At 38.2% G+C, this 24,319-nt stretch overlaps 1 protein-coding gene across 1 annotated transcript in view; it reads left to right on the forward strand.

Annotated features, from left to right (window-relative positions):
- The window catches only part of ST6GALNAC3 (ST6 N-acetylgalactosaminide alpha-2,6-sialyltransferase 3), a 208,064-nt gene that overhangs the window by 85,819 nt on the left and 97,926 nt on the right, over positions 1-24,319 (forward strand). The window contains exon 2 of the mRNA XM_066555703.1: positions 11,211-11,405. Coding sequence (XP_066411800.1) covers positions 11,211-11,405 — 195 coding nt within the window. The remainder of the gene's footprint in view (positions 1-11,210; positions 11,406-24,319) is intronic.

Consider the following 24,319-nt stretch of genomic DNA (forward strand, 5'->3'; position numbering starts at 1 on the left):
TTTTAAGCTTAAGAAAGCCACAAATAGAATATTTTTGCATTTCTATGTGTAGCCCTTTCAATTTTTAATATAGAATTATGTCCAAATGTGTTTTTATCTAAGCCTTATTAGACAGAGATTGATAATCTTCTGTATGAATTTTTCATGGGGTTTTTCTTGTGCATATGCTGGTTCAATGATGCATTTTCATATGAAATACATAAAGCTTTTTTAAGCAAAAATAAAAGCACTGAAAATCCACATCAGTTCAATTACACTTGCAGATTACAATAAAGCTGTAATATATATCTATTGTATTGAAATGCTAACTCTATGAATTTTTGATCTACTTTAAAAATGTAAAACTTGGATTTGATTACATTAGCTGTGGAGTAATCTACACTGAATAAATCTGTCTTCCTTTCATGTGATTTGTCAGTGTTTGTAGTGGGTTTGTACACACAGCTTTTGCCATTATTTTCCAGGCAATAAAAGCAGCCATGCAGAAAAGCCACCCATAAATGTCAGAAAACAGAGATATTTTGTTGCATTCCAAGGGCTTTGAAGGTCAAGTTCAATTCAGTTAGCTCACCCAGCATGAGAGGAGTGTGATATGATGATGGAATGTGTGTTTGGGTAGGATATATATGTTACTGTCCCTGTACTATTCTATCAGGATAACAGATCAGTGAGAGATTAAACTTTACTGCTTGGGAGAATGTCTTTTGGAAAACTATCAATTTTTATGATTTTCTCTAGCTCCTATTGAGATCCTGTGCAGAAATAATGAACCCAAAGAATTTACAGCTTTTATCACAATGGAGATTGACTCCTGATTGTGGCTTTTGGTGCTATTCCACTGCAGGTATCCCGTTCACCTCAGTGCATTCACAAAATAAGTCTCAGATCATGGATTTTATTGTAAACATGAAATTGTGTTTTGCCGCCTTCTGAGGAAAAGAGGTTTGTGTAAAAACAGTTTCTTAATTCCTAGAAGGGAGAGGTCAGCACAAAAGGCAGAGTTTTCCCACTCCAAGGAATCTGTTCTGCCAAGTGCCACTGCAGTGTTTTGTGGTTACTTCCCCTGCCATGCCCCACTTTTTTTTTATTTTTATAAAGAGAAGACGTGATCAATAAAGCTCATAATTAAGTTGAAGGCACTACCTTGATCAGTGCTTTTATTGAGTTTCAGGATTTGAGGAGCTCCCTAGTCAATGCGGGGAAATGTCATCAACTGCTTGAGCAGTATGTGAGCAGTCGTCGTGTTTTGTAACTGCAGTGCTGCATAATCTTTGCTATCTGGAGAGTCTCCTTTGTGGTGGCTTCTGATGGCCTCTTGCTCATGTTATCTAAGGATGAATAATGAACAGACTCCTACCAGTAGAAGGAATACGATTGTATTAAGTGGGCAAGAAATTTTGCTTACGTTCCAGCTGCTTTGCAACATCTTCCCCTGACTGTGTGAGAAGAAGTGAGTGAAGCAGGGTCAGTAAAAGAAATCTCTCTGCCAGAAATGTACAGGTCATTCACCCCTCTGTGTTGGTACTGACACTGCATTGCTCAGTGCAGCCCCTCCTAAAAAAGATTTAAAACACAGGCCTGCCTCCTATTTTTCATTGGGATCATAAAATAGCTGGATGTACTGCTAGGAGCACGCAGTGTTTAATGCAGTTGATGTGCATTCTAGATTAAAAGCTCTGTTCTATAGTGCTGTGATAATAATATGATCATTAATGTTTCCAGTACAAGTGCCTGGCTGGGTTCTGCATGCCTTCATCCAAACACACCCCCTAAATCCCTTCCCTGTTCCATGTGTTTCCTATGGCATATTGCTCTGTGCCGGAACATGCAACACTCCTTAGAATGGACTCTAATGTGACCATCCCAGCAAATCCCACATCTTCCATGTGCCTCCATTTGCTCAAAAATTTGGTACCCTGAAGGTCTGTAAGCCACAGGAATAGATTAAGCTCTCTCTTCAGAGAGGATTCTGCCACACCAGTGTCCTGATTTTGCTTGTGTTTTTTTTTTGTTTCCCCAACCCCTTTTTCTATGCTTCCAATTAAGAAAACAGCATGCAGAAAAGAACAAGAATTAAGCAGGGAAGGTGTTTTTTCCCCTCACTAGAAGTAGCATGCTCCCAGCTATATGGCAGAAAATTTCAAATTCCAGTTACAGAATAGCTGATCTCAGCCCAGACTTCTCTGTAATTAGGTCGTGCTTTTCTTGGCTGAAAATGGTTAGGCCTGTTGGAATGTTCCTCAACGTGCCAGGAGCAGACAATGCTTGGAGGCACTCAATAATACATTTTGCTTTTCTGATGACGTGTGTGGCAGCTATGTATGGGTGAAATAGGCTGGAACAGGTTTATCTGAAGTAAACAGTGAGATTTCCATATCTGATGGAAAACTGATAAATTGCCAAAAGAATTTAGAGCCCAAGGTTTCCTTGCTTTGCATGAAAGGCCATCCATAGAGACTGCTCTTGCCTCCTGCCAATCCAGAACAAAATTCCTACAGCTGTGCTGAAGAGTCTCTTGGTCAAATGTAAAAGAAAAAAAAATGAAGAAGGAAAAAAAGAGAAGAGACTACAAAAGATCTCCTGCAGCCTGGCTGAAGTGCATCATCTCTCATGTCTGCTTAAGAACAGCTTCTTTATAATTCACAGTTACCCTCCTTTTTTTTTTTTTTTTTTTTTATGAAGACCAGTGTGTAAAAACTTATTTTTCTCCTTTCTGAACTCGGACCTTTGCCTGGTGAAGGAGCTGTCTATCACTTCAATATTTTTATATTTCAGAGCAAAGCCAGCCTTTTATTCAGCCAGACCTTAAAGAGCCCACATGGCTCTTCACACTGAACAGGCTTTGCATCCCTGCCTCTGGAGCAGCAAGGCTTTCACCTGCACTGTGTTAGGGTGCCCTGGCTGGCTGAGGGTGCAAGACTAAAATCAGTAATGATGCCCTGATTCTGTTTTCTTTTCATGCTTGGGAACAGCAGGTGCATTGCAGAGACTGGCAGAGAGAACATCCAGAGGAACTTTCCAAAAGTGCTGTCCTCCCAAAGAATAGTGTGGGACGAGGCTGGTGTGACGGCCAGAGCAAGAGTCCTGCCAAGTAACAGGCTGGGCAAGATCTCCTCTGTCTTCCACTGTTAAATGGCTTTTAGAAGGAAACAGAGGCATGGTGTCAATTTTTTGTTAATTTTAAGTCCAGTGTGGCAGTCAGGGATCTTTACAGAAGAAAATTCAATGGAGAAAGTCTGGGCTTGTCCAGATGGTGGTAGGCAATTACAATTCATTTGTGTGAATTTCTGGTTATGCAGTTTTTGCTGTGTAGCATAAACTTTCCCCCACAGGCAGAAGCGAGCTGCAGGCAAGTGAAGGTTTCCAGCAAAAGGCATTTTCTTCACAGATGTGCAGCCTGAGAATGTGGGGTTGTTGCAACGTTTTATTTACTTTCATTTCTTCTGCCTCTGGGCTGCTGTCAAGTGTTTAATTTTATTTGTCTGATTATTTTCTTTTTTATCTAGAAGTTAGTACTTCCAGAGGTTACATCCCAGTGCAGTATTTACTAAACATATATGTATGTGATTAACATCCATTCCTGCTGCTGCATACCAATCACACTAATGATTTTACTGCTGCGAGCAAAAATTGAATTTTTCTCACTTTCACTTTAGAAGCCATCAAATTACCTTTCCTGTGAATTCTGAAACAAGAAATTTAGTATTTCTGGTATTTCCTGTAGAATAGCAGAGAAATACAAAAGACTTCTAATAGCTACATCTTTTTTCAAATATAAAAATCTGCTGACCAGAAGTCTGCTGGTATTTTATTGTCTTCTATTGATGTATTTGTGGGGCTTTTTGTTGTTGTTTTTCAACTGGTTTATGCGTTTTTTAGTCTATCTCTGATTGCAAGAATGAACTTTTTGGAGGGGATGTTCATGAAAATGTTGGCAGCTATAGAGTGCTTTTCAGAATGTTTGTGAAAATCCCTTAGTTACAGATTCAGTCTTAAGATGTTGCTGATCATGAATCTTTGTATGTTTCTACAGAGGAGAAAGAGAGGTCATCGAAGTGAGGTATATCTGGCAGGATAAGAGTTAATACTCACATATGGGTGGTTTTTTTCTTTGAACTTTTCTCAGCAGGTGAAAAATAGCTACAATCAGGTACTACTTCAGTAAATAGTAACAACCAACTGCCAGGTTGAAAGATCACAAATTCTTGTAGCAGCAGTTCTATTATAGGGAAGCGTGTGTCAGCCTGTGTGTGTCAGAAAGCTTGCCAAGGTATTGATAAGAAGAGCTGGGCAATAATCCAGCACCAGAAAAAAAAATCACCATTTGAGAGCTGTACTGCAGAGGCTTTTCTTTTTTTCTCCTTTTTAATACCACTTTATCATGCAGAGAATACATTAGTGTTTATAGAATATGCATCTACAGCTGCTGATGAAGTTCACCCTAGTTGTGAAGGACATCAGTGACTCAGTAACTGGAGTTTTAGATTAAATATTCTTAACAGATCTTATAGAATGAAAAATCAACAACCTTATTTAAAGTGTGCTTTGCTGCCATGGGGATTTTATGGGGGATAGATCTTTTAAATTACTGGACAGCTTTCAGCTGCAGTAGAAAATCAAGTAGCAGGCTAGCCAAAGGCATGCCTTGCTCAGAAGTTCAGGTTGCTTTGGTGGTGGTGGGACCTTGTGGTGTGTGAGCTGGTGTTGTGCTAGTGATGGATTTGTTCCTGCTGGAGTGGGGCTGTTGGCATGGGGAACCCTGGGCCAGGAGCAGACTGCTGAAGGGAGTACAGGTTCAGCTTTGAGTAAGGATGAAACCAAGAGCAGGAACTGTAGGATGTGGGGAGCTCAAAGCTCTGGAAAGCCTGAAGGGATAAGAATATCTCCAGACAAATAAATGCTCCTTCTTATCAGGCTTCAAGTTTAGGGCAAGAGGGAATAGTGACACAAAGTAATTCCTGAAATCTGGCAATGCTTTGCAATTTGAAGGGCTCAGAATCACTGGGGCTTTTCAAATATAGTATCTTCTTATGCATGATAGCATATGGAAGGCCTTCAAAATCCATCAACAATTACTCCTTGAAACTTGGAAGTTCTTCACCTTACATAATTTCATATTATTACCTAAATAAGTAAGTAAATAATAAGTGTCTTTTTGATGAAAATTCTGTATGTAAGAAACTTGTGCAGTTACCTGAGACTAATAAAAGGAGATTACATATAGAAGGATTATCTCTTATATAAGGTTTTTAATACAGACTGCTGCTGTTACATCAGTTATTTGGACTGTGCTGATTACTGTTTGTTCATTGCTCAGGTCATACCCCAGTAAGCCTGAACCCACTCTGCACAGTTTTGGCCTTAATGAAAGATCTGGTTGACTATGTTGAGCTGCTATGTGAATTGTGAATCGTGGTGAAAGCTGAATTAAGTAACAAAGTTTTAACAAATGACAACGACATGAGGTACAATGAGCTGTGTTTTGAGAGCCCTTGAGCTGCCTTAGCCATAAAAAAGGCCAGAGCTCCTGCAGAGCAGGTGTGCAAGAAGTTATGTGTCTTCTATTCATGCCTGCTTAAACACCATAGTCCTCAAACACAGTCCTGGTTCAGGGTACCTTCACCTGAATGTGAGGAACACATTCAGGATAAAACTCACATGTTTCTTTCATTGTAACTACCTATTTTTAGGTGCACTGCATTTCTTGCATTACTTCTTCATCACTGAACTTAATTTTTGCTTTTATTTCTCAGCTTCCTGGCTGCTTCCATTGCAGTTTAGCAAAGATGTCCTTTAAAAAAAAATTGCTTTAATCCTAATTTTACTGTTTTTTTAACCCAAATGAGATCTTACTGGTGATATAAACCCTACCAGCTTTGTTCTTCTCTCCTCCTGAGAGAGAAACACTGACAGCAGTCTCCTGTGGAGCCTTTGAACATATTCAGGTTAACTTTCACTTCTGGAAGAGAAGAAAGCAAATCTTCAGCTACTGATTTTATGCAAATGATGTTTGACACATGACTGTTTCTAGAAGGATCTTTGCTATATATCTTACTCTCTTTGAAGACTTCTAGGACCCCTGCTTGACTGTCTCTTCAGCAGCCCTGTTAGAGGGAGTTTCAGGACAAAAGAAGTAGCTGGAAGGCATGTTTTTTTCCAATACTTGTGAAATCAGTAAGGTACACTGAACTAGAGTGCTGAAAGAATTTCATTTAATGCTCTGTTGTAATAGAAAGTAGCTTTTAAATGGGATGCTCAAGACTATAAAAGAGAAAATTAAATAAAACTATTTTTTACATATAGTGGTCTACAAATTGAAACAAATTCAGTAAGTGTAGCCATTATTGTTTTCATTTGGTATTATACTTGAGTAAAAACTGAAACCCTGCATCAGTCCTATAATGAAAGTGGTATGATGTGCAGCGATATTAAAAAAGTGATTGAGTTACTCACTGTGCCCGTAAAGGCAGGAATTGTGGAAATAATACAATATTCCTGCATATTGTGTCATCCAAGGGACCCAAAGCCCTCACATAAGTCTTTACCTTTCATTTGTCCTTCCAAGCCCGGTGCTGCCATGTATCTAAAAAATAAAAGAAAGAATGAGTACTGAAGAAAATCAATTTATGAAAAAAGGCTTATTTGCAATTACTGTTTGGGGCATGGCTCCCAGGCTCTTTACTGGAATCTTCCATAATATCATGTTCAACTTTGTCTTTTAACAAATTCGGGCAGTTACTTGTGATAGAAACAATAAGCCTGAAAAACAAAACAGTTTTAGAATGAATTTTTAAGATTTGAGTAAAAAACTTCTGTTGAGTTCTTTGTGATCCTAGGGAAGTTGATTTCAACCTCAGTTTATGCACCTGTGAAATGGGTTTTTACTGTGAAACTCACTCGGATGGGGATTTATTCCTGCTTGTGAAGTGGTTTGATAGTCTCTGCCGTATAATACATGCCAAGTGGCAGGGTGCTGTGCTCTGGCTAGAAAGTAGAATAAAGATACTTAGTACAGATCTCAGCAAAATTTACAACTTAAGAAATTATCTTCCTATGCTGAAAATATTTCCTTCTTCCCCCCCTCCCAGACAACTGTATACAACACAAAAAATGTTTGTGTCTTACTATTCTGTCAGGCATTATTGAACTATAAAAAAATTATTCTTGTCATCTCACTCCTTAACAGATTATGAAAGAAAAATGAATAAAACTTGTTCAGACTGTCAAGTTCCTGCCAAACTGAAACTAATGAATCACCCTGGCACTGGTAATTAGCCAAAACTCGATGATATGAAGCATATAAATAGTGCTAGGGACCATGTTGCCAAATATTTATCCCCCTGAAAGTAGTTACTGTTTTATTCCCATGAAGTTTTTAATTAAATTCTATCCAGCAGAGTAGTATGGCACCCCTGGTTTTATTTCAATTCTTATTTTTAACAACCTAGATATAAATTGAATGTGATTCATGCCTGCTAGTTATTGATTTTGATATACATACTAGACAGAATGAGCTTGGTGTCTGAGAGATAACTGACACCAAAAGTGGGATGGTGCTGTTGTGGGGATTGAATAAAAAGAGTTAGAAGAAAATCTTTAGTCCTAGTGAGAGCTTTTGGCCCAGTGGGGTCTCAGGTATTGCAGTTCAGGATCTCTGATCTCAACTTTTTCCTCTTCTATCACTTTTTTTTTTTCTTTTTTAAACTGGGAATGAGCCTGTAGGTAGACTTAGTCTCATTAACTAAAGGTAAACTCCTTCACTCTTCTGCTAGAGGATCCTGTATTCATGAGAAGGATAATTTTATTCTTGCCACTGCCATCTAGGCTAGTCAGGTACTATAGTGACTGAAATAAAATGTAACAAAAGCTAATATACCATGCAAGTCATCCAGGTAGAAACTCTTTAACATATGTCTTACTGTGTACCCCTCACTGAGTATCTGAAAAAATGGGAAGCATTTAAAAGATGTTTATAACTGAATATACATTTCTTATGTAAATGTTGTCAGTATCAAAATATCTACATTAGATTAGTTAAAAAAAAAAAAAAAGGATTGATTGAGATTTATGCACAGGATATGTCCAAGTTAAAGAAACATTTCTTCTGTTAAGAGACAATTTGCATTCATGAGAACTGAAAATTAAGAAGTAATAAGATTTGTTTCTCTGCTGACTTACTGATTAGTGTTGGTAAAGCTCTCCCAAATGGTAGGATGTGTGAGTATTTAAAATGTTGATGCAGACAAATTTTGAGACAAATTACAATTTGGTATTCATCCCTGGATGTAGCTTCAGACTTCTCTGTCATATCCCAATGACATGTAGAATTTCTGGATTCTCAAATGCTAAATTTTAAGTTTTATCAGAGGACCAATAACAAAATCCATTTATCTGCAGGAAAGGAGATTTTACAACAGGCAGTTAATGACAAATAGCACCTGGGTTTGGTTGTTTTGTTTTTTCTTTTAATGAGCAGGTAAAGAACATAGGGACTTAAGGGGATCAAAATACTTTTAGAAGCGCCCTGTAGAATACTCATGGCCACCGATCAGACTTCTTTACTTGGTGCTTTAAGAAGGCTGTAACTTTAAAAAGTGTGTGCTTTGGTGTTTTTCAGTATTTTTACAGTGAAATTAATGGAGCCACTGAAATGCCAGTTTGCAGTAGTCTTTCCCACAGAGAATGCCTTTTGTTGGATCTCATGCCTTCAACAAAAATTGCAGGGGAACTGAATACTTAATACCAGCATCCTTTGTACAAGTTGATAAGTAAACATTGGGTTTGCATATGGCTAGATTTTTTTTTCCTAAACAATTTCAACAGATGCCTTAATTCTGTTTATTGTAAAAATTCCTTTCTCTCATTTGAATGTTCTTGTTAGTGCAAATTCTTTCTGGCTAAGTAACACAGAGAAAAATCTTTGCTGTTTTCATTTTCAAACAATATTTTCTTACATAAAAAACCAAAAGGCCATATTTTTTCTTTCATCTGGTAGTACAGTGCATTTAAAGAAAAGAAATATAAAAATCAGGTGGGTTTGTAGTGAAGGCAAAGAAATTTAGCTACACAATTGAATGTTTCTCAGGGAAAGGGCTGTTTAGAACAACTCTCCGTGAGAAGCACATAAAGCTGATTGCACTATTTTCAAGTTCAAAACAGATTTGCACAAAATAAAGGTAGTAAAAAGTGATATTCAATAAGCCAGGAAGATAGGGTATGTGGAAATAGGGTAGTAGCATCATACAAGCAATCTTGCTTCCTGCTGTGGATGTTTTGATTGAAACATGCTCATGTAGTGGAATGAGACTCTAGATTCCTCTTTAAATATTTGCAGTATTTTAATTCTGATTTGCAATAAATAATATGACTAATCCATGCTCCCTCTCATTGCTTTATGATTATCACTTGCACTGCACATCTTGGCTGCTTTTAGCACTTACAAGGCTCTGATATATAGCTAAATGTTTCTGACTCCATCTGCTACAAAGAGAAGTGACACAGAAGTGCTCCCCAGCCATTTTATTGCAATTTAATGTAAATCTGTTATAATGCAGATGATGAAAAGTGCAGTGGCTTCCATGAATTCTGAGAGCTGTGATTGGGTTGTGGCTGCTGCGCTGCCCTCTGAAGATTTGCTGGGTTTAATTTTACATTGCACAACCATTAGCTGGCTGAGGTTCCTCACTGAATCACACTGCCACAATACTTCTTCATCCTCCTCTTCCTTTTCTCCTCACAGTGACCTCCTTCACCCAAGTTTTACAGCCCAGTCTCTCATTGCTTTTATCTTATAAATTGTGACCTCCCAGTACATCGGAACACAGAGCCAGGCAATTGACCCCTGCAATGGATTATTTTGTTAACTCTTTTTTGTGGGACTATCATAACATCCCTTCCAGTTTGCTGTGGGCTCATTGTGATTCTCACTGTTGTGCAAGGATAGATTAATCTTACCTGGTTGCGAGGAGAGCTTGCCTTTACCATGGCATCATGTGTGATCTTATTGCCATCATGTAAAATAACTGCTGTTAAATGTGTTCTGTGCTGGTTAGTTGGGAATTAGCTGGTAGATGGGAATTGGGGTGATCAGATTCTGTCATCCAGCATTAAGTGTTATTATAGACTTATGTATAGGCCCTTAGGCAAATTATTTTTTTTCCCCCTGTATTTTCTGTAAATGTTACTGTTTACAATGATAGAATTACCTTCAGCAGAGTAATTAAACCGTGGCAAATTAGGTAAACCTAGAATGCAATTAAAGTACAGTAAAAACACGTGTAAATGATAATTGTTTCATTCCCACAGGGGAAATGTGAAAATAATCTTTTCGATAGAGTATCATATCTAGAATCTTTACACATGCCAACTGACATGATTGTCCTTAAGTAATTTGTCTAGAAGTAATTGACTGCAGTATTAAAAAAATAGCTAAAAATAAGGAGAGGATCCTACTTTCTCACAGGTTTTTCACCTGCAGACTGGGGAGTTACCAGGAAAAAGTTGTGATCTTTCTGGGATTACATTCTCCAGTCCAGGTGACCGCATGGGCTAGAGGTGGAAGGGGAGGACTAATTACAGGCTTCAGATTGGTTGAATTATTAACAATGGAGATCGTCTTGTCCAAAATAATAATGCCTTACTTGGGAAATTCATGAACTTGGAATAAGGTAGAATGTGGTGCTGACTTCACCAACAATTTATTCTAAATTATTTAAAGTTATAGCATGAATTCTGTTGCATGGAATGATCTGTAGGGATGGTAATCTTTCCAGTAAACTTTGTGTGGTGTTACTGCAGATGGCATTTTCCTTTTGTGTGTTGTCATCCCTAGAAAATGGATGACTTTGAGTGAAGAATTTGGTGTGGATGTTTACATAAAATCTTTATTCCAAATACAAATAAAATTTAAAGCTGCTAGATGTTTTTTGAACCTTAAAAAAAAAGGCTTTTTTTTTGTGAGCAAAACTGACTCATTTGCGACCAGCTCTAAAAGAAACTCTGCAAACCTCTGAAATGCAAATTTATTGAAATAAAACAATCCAGTCACCTGTCTCCTTGTGCTCCTGCAGCAAGGTGACTACCAGAGGAATAATTTCACATAAAGCTTTCTCAAGTGTTTTTCCTTCATCCCCTAATTGAAGATATGTATTTTTTTATTAAAACTGACTCTCAATTTTAATAATTTATTTCCTTTCTTCTTTTCATTACAGAGAAAGTCCATTGTTGCCGTGAGTTTCATTGCAGCATTCCTCTGTCTGATCATCGTTCGTCTCACAAATGAAGTAACTTTCCCTTTGATCCTAAACTGCTTTGGACAAACCAGAGTCAAGTGGATCCCATTTTCTAATGGCCAAAGGCAGCCTCTGAAAACTCATTATGGATATATAAATGTAAAAACACAAGAGGTAAGACCTGGTTCTAACTGGCCAAATGGACCAGTAGATTTCTTTTTCTCCAATCCCATCTAATGCTTTTTTACAACCTGCCCCATGTAAAAACTGAACAAGGGTGTTTCTGAACAAAGTGGCTATTTTAGAAGTCTCCTACCACTTAAATGACCTTTGAAATTTTTAAAATTTCTGTCATGTCTGCAGTGGAGAGAGCAGTGAACTGACCTCAATATCACCCTTTATTGAGTGAAACCTTGTTTATACAAACAAGAAAATCTTTCAGATTAATTTCAATCCTTCAATCCCTCTAATACAAAAGGGAATTTTCTTGTGTTTGTTGTAATAAGGTCCAAAAAATGTTTCATTTTGCCTGGGCTTCTCAAAGAAGAAATAGCTCGTTTTTGTTTGTATGAGCATGAAAGAAGAAAAGGGAGTGATATGTGAAATGAGAATATGTGAGTCTAGTGAATGTATTAAGCTAGAGGTTTACTGGATTTTTCTGGAAGTAGTGCATTAATACTTGATAGCTATTTCAAAACTAGGTATGTATTTGCATTCTGTACTTTAAAAACTCACTGATGTGTATCTGCTTTGCAAAATACTTGCTGTGTGATAAAAATACTTGTCTGATGAAATTAGGTTTTACAGGGACTCCTGCTTCAAAGTCTCTTAGTTGTCAACATTTCTAGTGCCACTGTTGGGTTTTGGTGGTGGTGGTGCATTTTCTTCAGACTTTTCCTCTCTCTTTGTAATATGTGTAAAATGAAATCTTTCAAAATAAGGCAACATAAAAATTGAGCTCTTTCTATAGTTCGTGATCAGTTCTGGTACTGTCAGTCATAAGAAATGCTATCAGACTTCCATTAACTGCTAGGGGTTTTTTTTCCTATAAAATTACAGTTATTAATGAGTGAAATTCATTCACATAACAGCTTTACAGAGAATGAAAATACTTCACCACTTCATTAAATTTAGTCCTGTAAGTGTATTGGACTAGTTAGTTATTATCCTACCTTTAGTGGGTTAAATGTGAAACTCACAATGAGGGAGAGGCAGTTTTTAGGAGGCAGCTCCCTTTAAACATATGTAGCTTTTAATCATTGCTCCTGTAAGATGCAGCACTATTTTGGAGGCCAAAGTATATTATCTATAAAACAGAAAAAGGACAAGCACCTGAAAGGAGAACTGTTCAGATGTGAATGGTAGTCCCAGTGAAAGGAATGGGAGGTGCTGTTGAGCTCAGAGGGGTGAAGGCTTCACCCAGCATCTTCATCCCTCAGCAATGGGAGGGCAGCGTGTTCTCCATGTCCCTGGGTTGTTGCCAAAGTGGCAGGCGTGGAATCTGAATGAGGCAGAGCTGCCATGGTCACTGGATCACTATCAGTCTGAACTGATAACTGGGGAGGAGAGGAGCATGCTAATCCATTTTTATTCACCATTGACTTCATCAGAGGTTAGAAGTAGTTTGTGAAGGTCTTAATTCATTCTTAAATATGATAACACGCTTGGAAGTTCTAACAGTAAATGGAAGTGGATGTCCTGAAAGCTGGTGACCAGTATCTATTTGTAACACATTTGTCTCAGTTTGGCTTGGGTCACGAAGGACTCCTTAAACTTAGTAATTTTAGTTGTTTTCCCTGTTGTATTTGCAGATTGCATTAATATTTGCTAATTAAAATGATAATGAAGAACCTGAACATGGTTTGCTTATTGTAAATGCACTTTTGACTTAATTATCCCCCGTGCGAGGGAACTTTTGTTGTGATGTTTATGAGAAAAGCTTTCACATAGCTCATGTTCCTAACTCACACTCCTAGCTTGCTCAGACTATGATTTTTAGAACACATATTACTTTGTCAAATAAGCATTTGTATACTATTTGTGTTAATATAACCAGAAAATATCAATTATTCGTTTCTTTATTTTGTCCAATACATTGAATTTCTGCTCATTTAATAAAATTTAGATATTTTCCAGTTTTTCTGTGGTGCTGTGGTATGTAAAATAAGCAGAAAAGTTTACTCTATGAGACAGGCTAATGCCCCAAACAGATGTGGCCAAGCTTTTTGCAAAATGGGACACATGTTGTCTCGTCAAGGACCAAATGGTGTGAGGAAACAGTACCACAATGAATTATCAGAAAATAAAGTGATGGAAGGGAAGATAGGAGGGAAGGCTTTCAGAGATGTGAATTTTGGCTTTTTCTCTTCTCTTCTATTGAGGGAATCTTTTTGCAGAATTCTTTGAATGAATTCTTAATTCTTTGTTGAATGTGCTCATATTCTCCTAGAGTGTCCTTTGAATCCAGTCACCCACTGGTGTCTCCTGCTGTCTGATAGCACTCCCTCCTGTTCCTCAGCCACTTCTAACATCCTTCTTCTTTTCTTCACATTTGTTCTCTGTTCTCCTTTACCTGTTCCTCTCAGGCTGCACTCCAAGGTCTGGCTGCATGCCAACTCCTTAGTGTACTTTAAAGTGCAAGGTCAACAAACCAGAGGAATTAGGATAATTTGCCACCAACTCAATCAGTCATCTGAAGTGACAGGAAGCTGGAAAATCTAGAATGAGCTACTTCTCTGCCTTTCCTGTCTCTCTATTGAATACTTTCTGAAGAAAAAGGAAAATCAAACCAAACTAAAAACGGCCCAACTCCCCAGTCTTTTCCATAGCAATAAACGTTTAAGTTAGGAGGAGCTGGTTTTTTTGGGGGGGTAGGACTGAGTGGGATGGGACTTGAAAAATCTTATGAGATGATGGAAAAGCAATTACTTGGTTAAAAGGGTGGTGATTAATAATTTGTATTAAAAAAGATCAGGAAATATGATGATGTGAATCTTAGTGTTTATCTCAAGTAAAAAACAATGATGTGGCTGTTACTAGGTATGATCAGAATAATGCTGTAAAGACATTTTTCAAGGGTGTTGTGTATTTGACTTGACACGATAGAATTGTGGAGTTTTTATTATTAAAAAGTCTGAAAAAAAGATTAAAACTAGATGTACTGGAGTATTTAATATAAAATGTAAAGAGAGACATAACTTAATCCACAATTAAGGCTGTACATAATACAGGGTTGTTGCTATGGTTTTCTTGATTTGTAGCCATAGCAACAGCTTTGGGAAAACTGTCTTTATGTACAGTAAATATAATAGACTTGAAATACAAATAGATGTGAAGTGTTGTATATACTGGGCCACTATGTCTAGACACATTTTAGTTTCACTTTGGAGATATTCCTGAAATAGGGGATTCTTCACCTCGAAAATTTGCATCCAGAGCCCACCCTCAGTCCCCTCAGTAGGAGAAGATCTTGTAGTAGCCTTCCATGATGAGATCTCTTTTCCCTTTTCAATATCCACATCCGAGGTGACTCCTTGTGATTTGTGGGAAACTCTGCTGCTGTTTTGCAATATTGCTGTCTCACTCAATACATGAATTTTGACCTTTAAGTGAGAAGGAGGTGTATGAACAAGATGACCTTTCTTTCCCTTATTTCCTCCACTTTGTGCCTATGGATTTTTGGTGAGGGGTCCCATGAAATCTGTCTTTAGGAAATGTCATGCCTATCATATGTTAGTTATTTTTATCCTAGTCCTGGTGATTTTTTTTTTTCTTAGGAAATATCAATTTGGTACAACTCCACGGTGGTTACCCAGTTGAAACCTACTGGAATAAACTTCCCCCCACCCACATCAAGCTGATGTAATGACTCTTTTTGTATATCAAAAATGGGGAAGCAGATAAAAAGAAGCAGGTAGAGAAAATATAACCTTCCTCCTTCTTTCATACCACTCCTACTCTACAAAGAGTTCTGGCAAAATTAATGAACATCATGTATTTAAATTGCAGCATTATGACATCAATTTAAAATCCATTAGCAGTTTGAAACTTTATGCTAGGCAAGTCTAATAGTGTTCTTGGATATTTGATTGTGCTTCCTGAAAGGTGAATATTGAATAGGTTTTTACTCTACCGTCAGTATTAAAATAATATAGCATTTTCCTACGTACGTAAAATCTGAAATATAGCTGCAATAACACTTGAAGCATAATTATAAAAGTATATTCAGGTACTGAACAATGATTAAAACTGTTCTTGGAAAAGGGTAAGTTCTGAGATGACCTAAAATCCCTACATTAAACTGCAACTGTGAGATCTAATGGCTTCCTCTGAAATGAATTCTGAGGGAGCAAAGAGCCTTTGTGTCGTGAGCACTGAAGGATCCTGCATTACAGTGATGAGCACTAGATAAAAGGAATGTGCATTGTAGCACTTAAGACTTCTTAAAAATCCTGTCATAACTGAAAAACTCATCAGTACTGTATTGATATTGAAGGAATACATTTGGATCATATTATCCCATCCCATTTTGTCCCTAACCTGAACAGGCCTGGGCGCAAGCATTAATTGCTCACCACTTGTGGCACACACAGCTACGAACATGTGGGGCTGGACTGCCTAAATCTGCTTCCTTTTTTTTTTTCCCCTTTTTGCCAGAAGTTCTGTAGTAGAACTTGGCTTAAATGAATGCAGGTTTCCACAAATGAAATACCCCAGATATGAATATTAACAGGAGGCTACAGACCTTTGTGTTGTCCTTTTTATTATTATTTTCAAAGCACAATAAATTAAGTGCACTTAAAAATTACCTGAAATGTAGAGGAAAATTAACATAACATGCAGAAATATGGGATGTGGTGTGGTCTCTGGTTGTAAGATAAGGCACATACAGTTTCAACAATAGCAAAACCATAGTTGTCAACGTGTTATAAGTAGTCATTAGATGGACCCACACCAACCATGAGACACCACCTTTCTTACAAAACTTGAAAAACTGAATTAAGTAGTCATAAGGAAAGCAAAGAATGGGAGTGATGCTTTAGTATTAGTTCCTCTCCTGATATGGGAAGTAAGAAACATTTTTCAAAAAGACTAAAATTTTGTAAGAAATAATATAAAAATGTAAAGCTAGCAACCAACCTGGGAAGGTTTGTTTTGCCTCTGTTAGTAATGGATGAAAATGACACTATGAAATGTCAGTGGAGAATATTGGAGTGCTACTGGAGAACAGCTTTGGGTTTCATCTCAGAAGAGAAGGTACCAGACTATAAACTTGAATGGTGTGTTCAGCTGACTCCAGAGATGCTTGTTTCATACTTTTCTTGGGAAAAACTGTGTCCTAGAGAGGCTAAAAAGCTGCATCAGCCAAAACTCCCTGTGCCAGAAAGTTACTGTAGTATTTAATTTCTGACACACGGATGACTTCTATCCCACCTTTTCCTTTGGGATCTTGTTCTATGTTACAACTTAAGAATTCACAGGATATTTTGGTGGTAAAAGGTCATTTGTTTCATAGTAATTTATCATTTATATCCCTTCTAAGACACGTTTTTTTATCACAGTTGCACAATTTCTCATTATTTCAGCCTCAGAAATAATGTAATAATAACAGTAATGAAAATACAACTAAACATGCAGTATCTTCTGGATATTTTTCTGCTTCCATTTTATAAATTTGCAGGAGAAATTTTATTTGGAAGTATTGCAGAAGGATTAGTTACATAACACTTTACATGACAATCACATTGCATGTTAAACTTCTGAGAGACCTTCATATGGTGGGTTGATGGTTCCTGTCCCCCCACCCCTGTTGTGCTTCCCATCTGTACCAGAGCTCCCATTCCTGGCTCTGGGACCCACAGGCACACACTCAGAAATAAAATTCCTGCCAAGGACTTTAACCACCAAATGAGCAACTCCAGGACCACATCTATTATAGAAATAGATCTCACTAAACAAATAGATCTCACCAGAATCCTCACTGCCCTCTTCCTCTTTCCAACCCTCTTTTTGCCTGGAAGAGGAGAGAACGATCCAAGTAAGCTGCAAGGTCCGCTTGAAACCACTCAGGCTGTTGTGAACCTGCAGGAGAGAAGCGAGCACAGATAATGTGTGTCCTCAGTGGAGCAAATCCTGCCAGCTCAGCCACTTTCCTTCTGTATATATGGAATAAGCTTAGGTTTTTAAAGCTGCCACGACTCTGATGGTGTCTCATGAGGAAAAAGTCAAGTGCCAGGATAAATATATCAAGTATTCTATATAGAGGAATTAAATCTGCTCCACACAGAGCCTCAGTGTGATGAGTCAAGCAGTGCTGCCTGTGTGGCAGCTCTGCTTAAAAAAAAAAAAACCAGCTAAGGGACTTGAGAAGAGATTACTATCAGCCAGTGAGCTGTGCCTTCAAAAGTCAATCCCTAAAGAACCTGGGCTGGTAGAAATAGATGTCTACGATGCAGTCGTGGGCTGGACTGATCTGCTGAATGGAGCTTGTAGGTTATATTGCAGAAGGTCACAGGTACCAAAGATTTGCCATCCACCTTGGTTATGTGTTATTTTCAGAGATTTCTTCCACGTTCTTGAGGATTTTTTTCTACTGCTGCTGAAGAGTAGGGGTATGGTAGCTAATGTTAGTCTGCCTGTTGAGAAGATGCCAGTTGTGTTCTCCATGTGGAAAGTGTGAACAATGTCTCCCCAAAAGAGAGACACGACACCTAGAAAATTGACTGGAGATCATCTGGAAAAAAATCTGAAAAATCTTTTCAGTAGAAAAGCTGACTTTTGCAGTTAGCTAGCTTGATAGGTAAACTTCTGTCAGCAATGTTTTGTTTTTTTTGTTTAAATGGCAGGTGGACCAGAAAACTGAATGGAGTATTCTTTGGACTGATAAAGAAAAGAGCAGAGAGGTTTGGTGTAATGTATTCTTGAGTGAGACCAAACCTCTGGGGAAAATAGGAGAGATGCAATGAGCAGGTGAGAGTGAGGCTTGTCAAGGGAATGAAGGAAGAACTTACTGATTTTACTCTGGATGAGAACTTCTGTTACTGTGACATGATTTCAGCTTTTGTCAGTAATAGTTGCCAAATGAAGGATGGGCTGTTTTCCATTAGTGGCAGGTGAGGTGTCTCCTTGGTGTTCCAGTTCATCAGCTGGGAGAGCAGTGCCCCCTCATTTCCTCCCTGAATATCCTCCCACTACTGCTGTTTAAAAATGAGGATGCCTTCATCAAAAGAAGCCCAGTGTCATCCTCCTGAGTTTATACTTGGAGTCCATTTCTCACAGAGATTCAAGGTGTCTGTTGCAGCAGAGTGTCACAGTTCTGGATTTGGTGATGGCAGCTGAGGTACACTTTGTACTGGTGTATAAAACACACCACAGAGTAAAGAGAGCCGCTAAAAATGGAATTCTGCTCTTATAATCGTTCTTACACAAGGGCTTCCTGCTGGCTATGGCAATCAGTGAGTTTAGCTCTTTGAGCTCCTCCCAGCACAGCTATTCTGGCAGAGATGCTCAGCACAGGGCTGACCCAGAGCTATTAATACCTCCCTGCCGGGAGCCGCGTGCCAGCCGCACACGGACGCCTGTGGGTGCACATGTAAACACAGCAGCCAGAACTCGCTCAGGAGGCAGACTCCCAACACTGACAGCCATGCCAATTACTAGTTAGCTTTAAAGCCACAGCCATCTTCCTTGAAAGCCTTTGCTTTCCAAGTTTGCTCCCATGGCCATCTGTCACAGCCTGCCTTTGGCAGCTTCGGGTTCTGCTGGGAGGCTCTGTGGATTGAGCACAGAGTTCTGTCTTTTGTGTTGTTCTCTGAGTGGGTGGAAAGTTTCATTCACATGAGCCTTTTCTCTTAGGCTTTTTGTTAGATTAAAATGTGAACCCTAAATGCATATTTGAGCTGTTAATCTGTGCTGTCTGCTCTCAAACCAGGACAGAACAGGTGGAGTGGTGTAAGTGCTGCATAGAGAGAAATGAGCTCAGAGACGCTCTTGGAGCAGATGCAAATTGTACCAGCAATAATTGCTTTTCTTGGGCTAGTTGCTCTTGTCTGGCTGAACACATTAGTCTGTGCTATCAAATATGTATTATTTGGTCTGTAAGAGACCTGTATTAATGTTATATCAAAAACCCCATGCCCATTAATGGCATTACTATGCTGGCAGTGTGTGCATCTTAGAGCTCTACTTAATAGACTTACAGTATCTGTTACAAGGAGCTACACTTTCTGTGGGTTTAGCTGTAAATTTTGTGTACTCATCGCAAATAATTTTGTAACTACCTCCAAACCAATAAATTATATTCCCACCAATGATGGAAAGTTCATTGCAAATGGTGTCCCTGCAGCTGCACCCTAAAATGAAGACCAATTCAATCTGGGGAGAGGTGGGAGGGAGAAAAATGAAGTTCTTTGTTACTTGCAATATTTCTTTCTTCCATCTTTATTTTTCATTCTCTCTAATTGATATATTTTCTATATTGAGCTAGTCAGAGATTACTGTAATCTCTCAGTTAGAAAAGCAGTTGGCCCATTAGATGAATAAATACTATGTTAAATGAAAATCCCCAAACGAGCAGAGAAATTACTAGAGTGATTTTGGGATTGTCCTCTTAATAACAACAATTCATCCTCCTTTTTAATCCCTAGCCCCAGGGATGCATATTACAGCCTTTACCTTTTCATACCAGGCAAGTTCTCTTTTCTGCAACTTATACATCATTTTTTGAAGTAGCACTTCTTGAATTTGTCTTTAACCATTTCTTGTAGTTAGGACCCAGAGTTTTGGATTTGAAATTGATGAAAATGCTACCAGTCTTAGATCAATATTTCTCCAGGGGATGGAACCTGCTCTGTTCCAGTTAGAGACTGAAAAGAGCACTCAAGGGTCTCAAATTAGTATTACACCAGCCAAAGTGCAAGTTGGTTTGGGTTGATTTCCCTGGTTCTAGTTCAGCGATGCTACCACCCTCCCTCCTTTCTGCCTCTTTCAGTGCTGGTACCTAGGATTCACATTTGAAAAGAGAAAAATATAATTTCTGGAGTGCATCAAGTTGAAAAAGTGTATTTCTAAGCTTTTACAGAGATGCCTTCAGCCTCCTATGAAATGGCTGACTGCATGCACAGGACTGACTCCAGAGTAGTTCCAGGGCAGAACACTGAAAGCTTAGATCAGCACTGGCAAATATCCTCCAGCAGAAATTAAATACCAAGGTGAAGCATAAAGTCTGGCCTTTAGGTAAAAACAATAACCCTATATTTGATGACATACAGAGTCTTATGGAATTGATCAATGATTGTCAGTTTTGTTCTCAGGTGTTTTGTGTCTAATTAATTTTATTGATTTATCAACATTTTCCAGCTTACAATACAGTTTCTTGTGTCATCTTATTCCTAACATATAAAAGATTTGTAATGTCAATCCTATTTCCTATTAGCTCTTCCTTTTTAGAGCCAGTTCATGTTGTCCAAAACTGCTGATTTTTCTTCAGCTTCCCCTCCAGTTTGGCTTGCCCTTTACTGCCAAGAATTTATTTCACTAGATCATCAGATTTCCTCTTCCTCCAAAACATATTACTATTTATGCTTTGAAGGCATAGATTGGAAATTTAGGAGATAATAGGTTGTTCTTAAGCCACCTACTGCTGCATTCTGCTCAAGGTTTGATTCCTGATGGAATCAAGATGTGGCCTCATGATGAATATATCAATCCAGTCTTCTGGTAGCAGGCTTTGGAAGAGCATCTGGAAATAGGTTTCAAAGCAGAAGAACCTGTGGCAAAGTTGTGTCTCAAGTGAGAGTTCTTTTTAAGTTTCCTTCTGATGTCCTTACTAGAATGACTTCTTTTTCAAATGGAGTGAGCCCAAAAAAAGTTTATTTGAAGCCACATCAGTGTTTCTCAAAGGCTGAGTGCTGCTCTTTTAGTGTTTCCAAGGCTGAACCAGCTCTCCGGTAAGAAGCCAGAAAAATGCAATTTTCTCAGACACATAGCAGATGGTGCTTCTTCATTAATTGTTTCCATGGCAGACCTTCAAAAAGTCCCACAGGAGTGCCTTGGAGGTAGTGGGATCATCCTTTGGGATCCTCCATGCTGGTGAGGTTGCTCTGGAGCTGTCCTGTTTGTTTCTGCTCCAGCTGGCCCTTGGTGTAGAATGTGCCTTGTCACCATCAGTATATCAGTGACAGAGGGTGGAGCTGATGACATTATTGTAATGCAAATAATGATGTTTAGTGTTGATCTTTTACTCAGAAGGGAATGGGCAGAGGAACAGGCTGGAACTCTTATGAGCTTGCCTCAATTTCTGTCCTGCTGCTGATGTAGACCAAAGTATTCTTGACTGCTTCAGGATCATCATGTTTGTAAAGAATCAATGTTTATGAAGAGCAAGTAGCATTTTTTGATCAAGTTACTTGTGGTTGTGTTCAAAAATTGAAATGTTATAGTCATATTGACTGTCATAAAATGATTGTGAATCTACTTTCCCAGAGAGATTATCCCTTATTACCATTGTATTACAACCAGAACTTCATTGTGAGAACAACAACAAAAACAATCTTTGCACCTCACTAATGCTTCATTCTGATTGACAGAGGATGAGGCAATCCACGTACTGTGACAGCAGTGCTGGCATGTATTATATAATGATATATAGCAACTTCCATAGGATGCCATTAATTTCTGCATGAATCCTGTCTGTCTTTGATAAGCACGTGTAACTCCTAATAAATTATTTTGGAGCTGAGCATAAGCATCAAGGAGAAAGGACTTTTGTAGGTATGGGGGCTGGTGATAGCTGAAAATGAGAAGGCAAAACTGACAGATAATTGTAGATGAGAAGTCATTTTCAAGCAATAGACAGGGGTGATATTGTTTCCTGTTTAAAATTAGTTGCCACCTCTGCTGGCTGCAGTGCAAGGTAAGTTCTGCTGTAAAATCTAAATCGTTTGATCATTTGTTATGTATAGGCTGTTGATAATAACATAGGAACCAGCTCCCTCCACTTGCTCTTAAATGGCTTGCTCCCATTCTTGTGAGTGTTATCCAGTCTTCATTTCCTGGGGAAGAAATGGCCCTCTGTGAGGCTGTTTATCTGAATAGCGCAGAAATAATTTTCTGCAAACATAGCTATTACCATAACAGAACCCTTAAAAAAAATTACAGTGACACTCTGAGTTTTCTGAGATTAGTATCTTCCTCTAAGGTCTCTATTTCCTCTGGTATTACTTCCAGTCCTGTTCACTGAAACTACAATGCTTGGCTGCCACAAATAGCATGAATAATGCATACATTTTCCTGCTAGTTTCAGTGTGTGCTAAATAGTTTCATATACAAAAAAAAAAATAAAACCTAGAGCTGAAAGAAGCCAATTGGCCACTCATCATCCTGCTAGTACGTGACTGACCCACATTCCACGTTATCTCAGGTTTTAACCTGCCTGTTGCTATAATTGCAATTCTTGGGCCTTTACCCACATCCCTTAGAAGATCACGTGGTACCACTTGAGTATTTTCTGAGATTGAAATATGGCAAATATTACAGCTGTCTGTATCTCTTTATTTCCTGTTTCTTTAAAGATCTTAGATGTTTCTAGTTCTTATTCTCTTTTTTCTTCCAGTGTGTATGGACACTTGCAGTTTCACTTTTATCACCATGTTATCAAGCGAAATGCTCCTTTATTTTTCCTAAATCATCCACAGAAAGAGCCCACTTTTTCCTTGCTTTTTGGTGTTCAGTTTCCTACAATCCGCTATGGGATTGAGCTGTAATGGAAGACAGGAGATGACATAACATGGTCTCTCTGTTTCTAGATATCAAATTACCTTGGATTTTTTTTTTCCTAACATGTCTTGGATCTTTTTCCATGAGATGAATCTCTTTGTTTTCCAAGGTGATACCCACCATGTGACTTCCTCATGCTTGTGCACTCTATCTGCAAATACAATTTATTTTCTCCTGAAGATTGTTTGTAAAAATAAAGCAGATTTAGCAAGGAAAAGATCACAAATATGGTGTTGTATGAGGCCAATTAAAAAAGGTATAGCACTAAAAGGCAAAGTGATTTTTTTGTTGGTTGGTTGGTTTATGGTTTGTTGGGGTTTCCTTCCTTAGTTTGTTTCAGTCTATATCAGAAATCTTATAGTGGTTTAAGTTATTCTTGAAAATGGGATTTTTGGTCATAATTTTTCCCATTCAGTCCGCAGTAGTGTTCTTGCAGTTTAAATGCCCTTTTTCATTAGAGGAACAGTTTTCATAATGGAATAACAGAATGGATATGTTAAGAAATTAGAGTTTCAGTTTATGTTCAGAACCCTTGATTTGTATATACATTTGTATTTCTTGTACATTCAGATTAATTGTTCTATTATCTAGGAAGCTGTATTCTGAATTCCTGAAAATCTGTCTTTTTATCAGTCTTTAGTAAATGGAAGAATGCCTCTAGTAATTTCCCTTCACTCACTAAGCATGTAATTTTTCTTTGAAAAATCTAGTTTGTCTGGCAAGATCTTCATAAACATAAATATAATTTTAGCAACTACATATCACTAAGAGGCATTTCTCTGTTAGATGTGTGAGTAGATATTATTGCATAATACATCTTAAAATCTGCTTGAATTTTTAAATTGCTAGAGGATTCACGAATGTAGGGTTTTTTTGTTTCTTTCCAATATGAGTATCTATCTCTCTATACAACCATTAGTTGTTTCTAGATGCAGTGAAGTATTTATCTACCCAAGGATGTCCAAGAGTTCTTCTACTTTTGTATTTGAAATAGCATCATTTTTAAAAGTGCTCAGCACAGTGGCAGTGTCTATTGTTTAATGACTGCGGTGATTTGGGAGGGGAAGGGTTTCTTGATTCCATGGTTAGGTTTGCTCCCAGTACCACTTGAAGTGAAACCTCAGGTTTTCATGCTTTGTGGAACCTGTGAGTGTGTCTGCAAGATTCCTTTCCTGTTAAATAGGTGCCTGTTTTGGCAGGTTCACAGCTCAAAGCACAGCTCACAGCTCCATGCAATGGCTGTAAGAGCAAAGGAGACTGAACCAGGTGAGGAAACATCTGCATAAATTCAGCACATCAGCTTGCCCAGCCCT

Source organism: Molothrus aeneus, chromosome 9 (genome assembly GCF_037042795.1).
Source record: "Molothrus aeneus isolate 106 chromosome 9, BPBGC_Maene_1.0, whole genome shotgun sequence".
Lineage (NCBI taxonomy): Eukaryota > Metazoa > Chordata > Aves > Passeriformes > Icteridae > Molothrus > Molothrus aeneus.